Source organism: Aedes albopictus, chromosome 2 (genome assembly GCF_035046485.1).
Source record: "Aedes albopictus strain Foshan chromosome 2, AalbF5, whole genome shotgun sequence".
Taxonomy (NCBI): domain Eukaryota; kingdom Metazoa; phylum Arthropoda; class Insecta; order Diptera; family Culicidae; genus Aedes; species Aedes albopictus.
In genome coordinates, this window is record NC_085137.1 from 330262522 (window position 1) to 330274263 (window position 11742).

Genomic DNA, 11742 nt, shown 5'->3' on the forward strand with positions numbered 1-11742 from the left:
CTAGAATAACTTATGAATACGCTCAGCGAAATGGTTTACATTACAACTTTACTCCATGCATAGCTCCGCCCATTCCAAATTTGCCAACGTATCTTGGTTATGTATTTTGAGGATATAAAAGTCGGAATCTCGCATGGACTTTTGTCCATTTTGACTCTTTAGTCGCCGAAGGTGGTTCTTCCGAGGAAGTGTTTCGTTGTGCCGGTTGTTGTGTGACAGGTGATAGTGAGTACATTCCGTTCGTTGCTGAAAGGATGCCGCGCCGTTTGGAAGCAAAATATCTTGCGAACTTCCGCAAGCGGAAGCGTGAAGAGCAGGAAATCGAAGGAGTCTCGCCGAGGCCTGCTGTGACGAATGCGGAACGCATGAGGCAGTACAGGCAGCGGAGGAAAAATGCGCGGGAAACTATCGGCGTTGGTGTCGGGCCCGGTGTCAATGCCGGTACGACTGCGGCTGCCAATCTTGAGCCGGTGCTCAATTTTGTGCTGGAACCTCTTCCGGGCAGGAGCACTGATCCGGTGAGATTTGTAGCAGTCCCAGTCAACGGTACCTTGCCAAATGGTGCGGTTTCATATAGCGGTGAGTAAAATTATCATTTTCAAAGTGCATTCGCGGTCATGCAACTTGTATCACACAAGCATTAAGTCGTTAGCATAGTATGATCCCGGTGCAGCTGTCAGGAAAAGTTTTCTGCTGTGCATTACTGCTGCAAGCTAGTTTGTTATCTAGTGTCGTACTTTCAAAAATAGCAGATAGCTGACTGAAAGCATTAAAAGTGCATGTATCTAATCTTTTTAAGTGAGCAAGTGTTGTTAAATCACCGTTAAATAATACCATTCTTCAATTCATAATACTTAGTTGGTTTTATTTTTCCATTGAAACTCGGCTTGTTTCTTCAGTTACGTGCTTTTTACTTGCTGACTTTTCACGATTCGGTACAATGTACAGGGTTTGATATGAAATATATCGATTTGAATAGCTTATCGTGGGAAAACTTTCACGTATTGATGTTTATGCTAATGATTAAAGCACTCCAATTCCACTGCTTTTTACTTTTGTGCTTAATGTGGTAGAGTTTAGCGACAAATTCGTAAATTGAAAATCTGTAGCACTCATGGGGGACTCGACGGTTGACGTTAACACGTTGAGCTCGAAATGTGAACGTTGTATAATCTTTGTAATCCAGACATTATTCAATGGCAAGCGTATAGTAAGTTAAAGATTTTCCTCATTTTTCTTAGGAATCGCTCCATCTATTCATGTAGATGGGGAAGCCCATGATGAACAATTTCGATCCCAAGGTAAGTGCTTATTGACTGTTGTATGCATATTATTGTTGTGAAGATTTTCAAGTTTACCTGTCACCACATTAATTCCACAACGAAATCTATGTTTATTGATTGACGATACTTAATATACACTACTTTAGGAATACCCCTATAAAACTACGATCATATTTGTCAACAGAAAGCATTTTTTGACGTATACAATATTTTGTGTATTTTTCTTCTCAAGAATATTTCAAATAATTTATGCCAGACACCAAGCCAGACACATTTTACCAAAAGCATTAATGATTTGGCAAACATTTAATCATTATTTTCAATCTCATTTTACAGAACTTGTTCCATTTCGTTCTGAGCAGAACGAGTCTGTTCTAATTCCTGATCACTTTGGTCAGGGTGAGTAAACTATTGGTATTATCATTACTAATTGGTGCGCATAATGAATCAATTAATGTTTACAGGAATTGACATATCTATACCAATTCAAGAAGAACCAAAATTCGATAAAGCTGATCGAGAGTTCCACAAACGGTTCACTGAAAATGAATTTGGTATACCGTGCAGCGTATGTGATAGGCTGTGGTTCATCAATGATCTAAAGTCAATCACCGAAGCTGCAGGAAGAGTGTTGATAGAGGGAAATCATTTTGAATCGGTCAATGAATTCAAAGTATGCCAGACTTGTCGCAGCAGTTTGCAACGTGGTGCTGTACCCAATTTGTCAACATCGAATGGGTTCAAATATCCACCTTATCCTTTGGGCCTTCCACCGCTGGACCCAATTAGTGAAAGGCTTATTTCACCACGACTGCCATTTATGCAGATTCGTCGCCTGCGCCAAGCGCAAGGTATGATTGACATATACATTTTCTCATTTTATTCGATTATATAAAATGTTATCCGAAATTTTAGGCAGTTACACGATCATTGGTCAGGTGATCAATGTTCCAGTAGATGTAGATGAGATGGTTAGGGCACTTCCACGCGAGCTTGAAGATGATTATGCTTTTAACGTGTGCATTAAAAAGCACCTTATTCATAAATCAAATTACTTGTCTGGATTCGTCAAAAAGTCTGTGGTGAAAGCTTGGTTGGAATATCTTGTTACCACTCCTTTGTATAGACGGGAGGGGGTAAGTTTTAACCAGGAACGATTGAGCGCTATTGCTTCTGAGCCTCAACCTGGTTCATCGCGGGATGGAGACGCGATCCAGCTGGATATCATCGAGGAAACCAATGATGTGGAGATGTTTGCTGGTCAACAACAGACACTTATGTGGAATGAGGATAAGTGTTTGGAAATCGCCCCAGCTCAAAACAGGAGACCAGTTTCCATCGTTTACGATGATGATGCCGAGGAACTTTCCTTTCCGGATATTTATCTTGGACACCCCAGAAAATTCAAGGCTGGGACTCACGTCACGCCTTTCATGAAGGCTACCAGTGAGCTGAGACGGAGTGATAGGCGAGGAGCCAAGCCCAACCATTTGCTGTACATGGCTATGAAGATTCTGCGTCTTCGAGTTACCGAAGGGTTACAGCATGTCTTCAAAAGCGTGGGAACCGCGAACATAACGCGAGGACAGCTCAACGACCGAGCTTTCGTGGAAGGTCTTATGGAACGGAACCTGTCGTTTATGAAGTCGATACCAAATTCAGTGCAATATTGGTATCAAAGGAAACAGGACCTTTTCGCCATGATACGACAGTTGGGGAAGCCAACAATGTTCCTGACTCTGAGCGCCAGTGAAACTCAATGGCCTCTTTTGTTGAAGCAGCTACACAAACTCTCCAGTGAGTATAACGGCATTGCTTTAACGGACCCGCTGCAGGAGCTGAGTGCTCTACAGCGAGCAACGCTGGTCAACGACGATGCCGTCACGTGCTGCTTGTACTTCAACAAGCTTGTCGATGTTCTCATGACGATCCTTTCTTCACCAAGGTTCAGCCCGTTGGGAAAGCATTACGTCGTGGACTCCTTCAAGCGCATCGAGTTTCAGCATCGCGGCAGCCCACATGCACATATCATGCTTTGGCTCGCAAACGATCCTAACGAAACTGTTTCTGAAGATATGCCTGCTACAATGGAACTTATTAGGAAAGTTAGTTCCATCAGCTCTGTGCATTTGCCGGAAACGATCAAGAAGCAGATTCATGACCACACGCGTACTTGCTACAAACGTAATGAAAAGCGTTGCAGGTTTAACATACCGTACTGGCCAATGAACGAAGAGCGAACACTGATTCCTCTCACCGCTGATGATAGTCGCCGTGATCGATTGAGGAAGCGTGCCTCGGAAATGAGACAAATTTTGGAAACCAAGGCATTTGACACGTTAGAGGAGTTTCTAGACGACTGTAAATGTACGTACGAGTACTACCTTGATGTTCTGCGTTCTTCGATTAAGCGACCAACGATCTTCCTGAAGCGAGTGATGAATGAGCTATGGACGAATCCTTTCAACCCATGGATTGCTCAAAAGCTTCGTTCTAACATGGATTTGCAGTTCATCCTCGACGTGTACTCATGTGCGTGTTACTTGGTTGACTATGTCAACAAGTCCAACCGCGGTATAAGTGGATTGCATCGAGAGCTTATCGCTCTGCAAGAGCAGTATCCGGACCAAGATTACACGGCTTTGCTGAAGAAGGTTAGTTTGAAAATGCTGAACTCTGTGGAGATGTGTGCCCAGGAAGCTGCATGGGTACTTCTGCGATTGCCTATGTCTGAAGCCAGCAGGAAAGTTCAATTCTTGCCAACGATGTGGCCTCATGAAAGGATAAGATCTAGGAAACAGTACAGGCAGATGGATGAAGAGGAAATCGATGAGGATTCGACTGATGTGTGGACCAAGAACATTATCCAGAAATACGAAGAGCGCGATGGCTTAGAAGATGTGTGTTTAGCTGACTTCGCAGCACGGTACACTCAAAGAAGAGGTACTAACACCTACACTATCCGGAATGTCCCACGAATATTGAGATGGCGTGGCTACAGTATGAACGAGTTGGCTGAGTACAAGCGTGAATCGGTACTTTTGTTTTGGCCATTCAGAAGCGAAGTTTGCGACATTCTGGATGGCAACAAGTTTCTTCAGCTTTATGATATGAACGAGGCAGATCTCTTGAGAAAACGAAGGGAATATGACTGCGAGCTGAACTTGGAACAGACTGTAGAGGAATACCTTCGTACTTGTGAGAACGAAGAGGTTGGTGAGCAGGAGAATGCCGCTACAGAGAAGAATGATGAATTTGTGCGAACGATCATCATGGAGCCCAACAACGACGATATTGAACATTTGCCCACAGGAGCACTGAATGCTGTCATCAGGCAACGTACTAATGTCATGTCGAAAGAAGATTACTGTGCAATGGTGCGGACAACCAATGCTGAGCAGCGCGACCTCATCCTGCAAATGATCCACAGTTTGCACAGTTACGATGAAAGCAGCAAGCCGATGCAGATTTTCTTTACTGGACCTGCTGGGTGCGGTAAAACATTCACTCTGCGCATTTTAATGGAGACGATAAACCGCTACAGTCAAGCCCACAACGCGCAGAAGAACGCCTATGTGGCGTGTGCTTCCACCGGAAAAGCAGCCGTTGCTATAGGAGGAACAACCGTTCATTCAGCGTTTCGGATCACTATGTCAAGGCGAGCCAATTCGAAACTCAGCTTTGAGATGCTGCAGTTGTACCGCAATGCTTTTGCAAACATTAAGGCGGTCATAATCGATGAAGTTAGTATGATTGGTGCGGATATTCTCAACACCATTCATGCGCGTCTTCAGGACATTAGTGGCAATTATGATGATCCATTTGGCGGAATTAACATCGTATTCTGTGGAGACTTGCGACAATTGCCACCCGTCAATGCAAGGCCTGTTTACAAGCCTACAGGTAATTCCTTTCACGGTGCTGTTCTTTGGCAAGCATTGGATTTCTTACCGCTTGTTAAGGTTATGCGGCAGACAGATGTAGAGTTCTCCAGTATACTCACTAAGATTGGTAATGGCCAGCAAATGACTGCTGAGGAGACCAAACTGATTGAAAGTCGGTTCCGTACTGTAGAGTGGTGTAAACAAAACGCACCAGGAGCAATAAGGCTTTATCATCGGAATGCGGATGTTGAAGCATACAACAACGAAGTACTGCATAATCAGGATGCTCTGGACTGTATAGCGGATGACGTTTTTGCGGGATACAAGGACGCTGGTCAACTGGCAAGCTCTCGCATCAAGCTCTACAAGATGAGCGTCGTGGAAACCGGTGGGTTACCGTATTTGCTACGCCTTTCCGTTGGTATGCCATACATGATTACAACCAACGTCGATGTAGAAGATGGCGTAGTGAATGGTGCGATAGGTGAGCTGAAATATATTGAAAAGGATGAAGACGGCTCAGTTGTGAAACTATGGTTCAAGTATGACAACGAGACGATAGGTGCTGCGTTGAGGATCAAATCGCGACCAGCTGTCTATTCAAGGCCAGGAATTCTGCAACCCGATTGGACTCCTATTGCAAAACGTTCAGGTAACATAAAGCTAAGCAACATCATTAAATGCAAACGTATACAGTTTCCGGTGGTTAGTGCCTGTGCGTTAACAGTTCATAAGTCGCAAGGTGGCACTTTCTCCGAGGTCGTGTATGATTATGACAAGGCTCAAGATCAGCAATTGGTGTACGTTGGCTTGTCACGTGTTACGATGCTTCAAGGCCTTTACTTGACGAACTCCACAAACTCGTTTAAATTTCATCATGCTAAGGGTAGCAACTCACCAAAGATGGTGGATTTAAGGAACGAGTTGTTGCGTTTGGGTAATCACCGACTGCGTACACTAGGAGATGAACTGAGTGAAGTAGTTGAAAACAGCGGCTCTGCATGCACATTGATGAGCCTCAATGTACAGAGTTTGAACGCTCACGCGCAGGACATAGCGACTGATCGAATCCTTTCAAGCGTAGAATTTCTCGCTCTGAATGAAACCTGGATGGATGCTACCTCTCCAATAGAGATTGATGGATATAAGCGCATCACCCAGTGCAAGCGAATGGGTATGAGAGCGGCTGGAGTCGCGATCTATCAGAAGGAAACGGCATCAACCGTGGCTGTTCCGCATCCCATCAAGCAACTCGGTGAGGATCGAGACGAGACGTTTGCCGAAGTGATCAACTATGGAGACATATGTGCAGCAAAGGTTAATGTTATGGGAACCGAAGTACTTCTAATGTCGGTTTACATTTCACCAGGAACAACCATAAGAAATACGAAGTTGTTCATGACGCGGAAATTGTTCAGATATGTTAGACTGGACACACCAATGGTTGTCACTGGAGACTTTAATATTGACGTTTCCAAACAAGAAAATTTTGATTTCCTTAACTTCATGAAGAAGCATTTAAATTTAACATTAGCTAATCCTCATAATGAAGCAACCACCCTAGGTGGTTCGTGTATTGATTTAACCTTCATTAAAAACTAGGGGTGGGTAATGTCCGAGATATAACCGCAATGTTGACGTAGGACAAAGGCTGGAACGGTCAAAACCAAGACACGCTGTCAAAATTCAAATGGGTGGAGTGATGCGTTGTGTTCACATTCATTGACTAGTTAATTTATTTTGAAGGTCAAGAATTAATTTATTTTGAAGGTAAATGATCAATCAACCGTTCTTCGAAAGTATTTTCATTGAACGGATAAAATTATTAGAATATTAAATGGCGCTAGAAAGACCATTTTGATTGGAGTTTCACGTAAAGTAAAATAATCTGGATACGACAAACGTTGTTTACATCTGAAAAGAACAATTAGTGGCTTCTGTCGGTCGCTTTTGATTATCCGATACCTCTTGAGGAATCATTTTCACTGATCCTGAAAAGAATCGTTTAAATAACAGAAGATTTTGGCAAGACAATTGCATGAATTCAACACGCAATGCGAGTTTATTTTATCCGCACTGAATGCTGAAATCCATCGAAAACTGACGTCGCTTGCTGCCGTGGATGAGATTCCTGGTGCTATCAGCACCATATTCGAGAGTCGTTGCTGAGTTGATGTGCAGCTGCCTAGCTGGGAAGTGATATCCACTCTCCTTGACTGATCCATGGAAAATGACGAAAGGAAACAGAGGGAACAGCTTTTATGCCCCTAAAAGTAGTAGTAAATTTTCATTGAACGGATAAAGTAATTAAAATATTTAATGGTTTAGTTCATTTTAATTTGAAAAATATTAAAATTAAATTTTGTGTTTTACGCAAAATTGCCCGAAAAATGGATATTGCGTTGCTAAAATCCGGTTGGAACCATTAGTGGCCGGCTTCATCGCTGTTGCTTAGCCACCAAGTATTCAATCTTTCACTTTTCGATTACATCACACTTTTCCCGATCGATGGAATAACATCCGATTCACAACTCTTGAGGAATCATTTTCGATGGCCCTGAGAAGAACCGTTGGAACAATTGACGATTTTAGAATGAAAATGACATGAATTCATCATGCCACGCAATGCGAGTTGGTTTTCTCAGTGCTGAATGCTGGACACCATCGAATATTGACCCGCAGCTTGCAGCCATGGATGAGATTAATATCTTGCTTCACTTTTGCTGAGCAACGAATCTCTCAATTGTTCACTTTTGAGTTGCACTAAACATTTCTCGATTGATGGAGGAATCCAATCCAATTTATAACTCTTTAGGAAACATTTTCGGTGGTCCTGAAAAGGCCCATATGAATAATGGACGATTTTGATGCCACGAAATGCGTGTTGGTTTTCTCCGCACTCAATGCTTGACGCCGTCGAAAACTGGCCTGCCGCTTGCTGCCGTGGTCCGTGGATGGAATTCCTTGTGTAATCGGCCGAGAATCGTCGCAGTTGATGTACTGCCAGCTTTGAAGGTGACATCCACCTCCACCCTCCTTGACTGATCCAACGAAAATGACGGAAGAAAACAGAAGTCACTGCTTTTATTCCCCTAGATTAGCAGATTAGGCTCCTCCCATTTGGCTGGCTTTCCAGGTTATTTCGTTTGCATTACCCGCCCTGAATGCTCCTGACGCATCAAGCAACTAATCAACCGAGAAATGAGAAAATTTTCATTGAACGGATAGAGTAACCAAAATATTGGATAATTTCGATCAGTTTGATTCGGAAAATGTTTCAACTTAATTATTATTAAACAATGTTTCACGCAAAATAGTCCGGATAGAATAATACGATGTTAAATTCCGGGTGGAACCATTAGGCCATTAGTGACCGGCTTCATCATTATTGCTGGGCCACCAAGTATTCAATCTTTCACTTTTCAGTTTCACCACACTTTTCTCGTTCAATGGAATAAAATTAGCTGATTCACAAGCTCTTAAGGAATAATTTACGGTGGTCCTAAACCGTTTGATTAATTGACGATTTTAGGAACGAAATGGCATGAATTCACCATGTCACGCAATGCGTGTTGGTTTTCTCCGTGCTGAATGATAAACGCCACCGAAAACTGGACCGCCGCTTGCTGCCGTGGATTAGAATAAAGTCCAGTTTCACTATTGCTGGCAACGATGCTCTGTCTTTTGCATTTTGGTTGCACTACCACATCTCGATCGATGTTGGAAATTATCCAATTAACTCTTGAGGAATCATTTTCGATGGTCCTGAAAAGGACCGGTTTGAATAATGGACGATTTTGATGCATTCACCATGCCATGCAATGCGTGTTGGTTTTCTCTGCGGAGTGCGGAGAGTGCTGGACGCCGTTGAAAATTGACCCACCGCTCCGCTGCCATGGATGCGATTCCAGATGCTATCATCAGCACGATAGCCGAGAGCAGTCGCTGGGTTGTTGTGCTGCTGCCTTGCTGTAGGTGACATTCACCTCCAACCCGCTTGACTAATCCAACGAAAATGACGAAAGAAAACAGAGAACACTGCTTTTATACCCCTAGATTAGCATATGAAGCTCCTCCCATTCGGCAGGATTTTCAGTTAATTTCGTTTGCATGACTCGCCCCTCATGCTCCAGACGCATAAAACGATTAATCAACCGAGAAATGAGAAAATTTTCATTGAACGGATAATGTAACCAAAATATTAGATGATTTAGATTAAAATGATGTTAAAATTAAAAAAATTTTCACGCAAAATGGTCCGGTTATGATAATGCGTTGCCAAAGTCCGGGTGGAACAATTAGGCATCATAATTGTTGCTGGATGAGTCATCAAGCATTCAATCATTCACTTTTCGGTTGTACTACACTTTTCCCGTTCGTTGGAATGAAATTATCCGATTCACAGCTCTTGAAAAAGTTGGAGGGGTTGTATACTAGACACGACCGCAAGTCTGACGTTGAATAACGTCCGTTTATGCATTAGTTTCGGTTATTGAATGCTGTAATTAACATTGATAAAGACTGTGATGCGAAATTTTTGATTTGGTTTAGTTTTATTGTAGACGGCGATTTATAGTGGAGTATGTTATATGGGTTCATTGATATATTACGTAATGCAAAATTTGGCAGTTTTCGACCCCCTCCCTCCCCCACGTAACAACTTCTATATGGGATATTTTGAAATTTTGTATGAAGCGTAACACAGCTCGAGACCTCCCTCCCCCTCAGTGTTGCGTAATATTTGAACGGACCCTATGAATTCGATAATTAACCCTTGAGTGGAATTTTCGGTGGCCCTGAAAAGAACTGTTGGTTTGATTGGAGATGGTGATTGGTCAATCTTGTTGTTAATGAAGATTGATTTGTCGCCATGTCATGCATCTTGATGCCGATGAAGGTTTGTGGAACAAGCTCAGAAGATTGGTTGGAATCGGTTGGTGTTACTGTTTTGAAAAATCTGCAATTATTGAATAAAAAGAAAATAGGGTTAAGTACTGTTCCTTTTAATTCCACTAAGAATTTGCATACTTTGACAGATACGTATTTCGACCTCAACTGTAAGGTCATCTTCAGTGTCTTGTACTTGACTTCACCATCATGCAATTATTATTAGTAGATAATCAAGATTAATCCGACAAACTACATGGTTAACTCATAAATACTGTCAGCATCGGTCGGTGGAGGAAGCACCGCATAGCATCTCTAGGTTTCATACCTCACATTTCGAGGAAATGCCAAATCCTCTTTGAGTTGTTGCTTGAGCCGGGTTTGACGCCAGATTGGTGCAGATTTCAGATCCTCTCGCACAATATCTCTGCTTTTGCAGGTTTTTGAAATTTTGAATGGACGCTACAAGACTTGACCTGTGTAGTAGTTGGTTTTAACATATTTTCATAAACGAATTTGTCAAAACTATTTAATAGTCTTTACCTTTAACAGAATTGTCTTGGTAACCGTTCATTTTATAAGAATTAAAACCTATGCAATCCAACAGATCATTCAAAAATGCAAATCATCAAGCTTTTGCTGATGGTGGACTAAATTTACCAATACTTAATTAAATAACTAATAATTTTTAGATATCGTTCAGTTTTCTTCTGGATTGTGTGGTAAAAATGGGCATAGAAGTGTTCAATTTTTGCGGAGACAACACACATTGAAATTTGGCTGGGAAATATCAAGGATGCTACAAGAATCTAATATATTTCCACTACTCCGTTTGCAAAGTTTATGCTATGGTTTTGGACTTAGCCGGTTTTGACACATTTGTGACCTGCCGCGTCGTCTAAGAAAGTTATTCGGGTCACTCTTGTGGGGAACATTTTTGAAGCCCTTAGAAGGGCTGTTTAATTTTATTTGTTGTACAATAATCGTTCAATTATTGCATGAGATGTAAATCGGTAGCTATGCCAACCAAATCCAGAACGGCATCGGTGGCGTTGACTCCGATGGGGTTTTGCGATGGAGATGCTGCGCAAACTCGGGACAAAAGAAAGCCCTCGTTGTGGCCGCGCACCAGTTTGAACTGGCTGATTGCTCCACTGGCGCCGCGTACGACGATACGAAGGAGAGCGTAACAGCCGACAACCACCGCGCTCGGCTTGCCAAAGCATACTGATGAAAAACGCAAACGGAGAAACTAGCTAGCTCTCCTTCGACGCGATCCCCTCGAGAGGTCAAGAAAGAATGATGGAAGATAAGAAGAAGCAGTTTGCTTTTATACGGCACAATGGCCTGGCTTCCCCTCTCGAACGTGATTGGTTAGATGTGAGGGGAGTAAAATTCAACGATGCCATAAAAATTTATCTGCAATAATTTATTATAGCGGAGTATTAAAATATACTAAAATGATTATTATTAGCCATTTCCAAATCAGTATGTAGGCTTAGGATTAACCAATATTATAAGGTTTAGTAAGGAATGACAATTTCTAAAGATTACAGATATTTGAAATTCTTAAATTCTTATTGAAATTTGGCAACGCTGGTTAACAGTTTTCATTTTCCAGCAAACCTGCCATTTTTCAAAGTTGTAGAAATTTCAAGCAGATTTATGATGCGCGCATAAGTTTAAGC

The 11742-nt window shown here is 42.2% G+C and overlaps 1 protein-coding gene across 1 annotated transcript; it reads left to right on the forward strand.

Annotated features, from left to right (window-relative positions):
• The first annotated feature begins 254 nt into the window (after positions 1-254).
• Positions 255-6548, forward strand: LOC134286706 (uncharacterized). The gene is made up of 5 exons (XM_062848364.1): positions 255-579; positions 1620-1682; positions 1748-2134; positions 2199-6484; positions 6537-6548. Exons 1-5 carry the CDS (start codon positions 255-257, stop codon positions 6546-6548), a joined length of 5073 nt encoding a protein of 1690 aa, XP_062704348.1.
• Positions 6549-11742: the final 5194 nt, after the last annotated feature.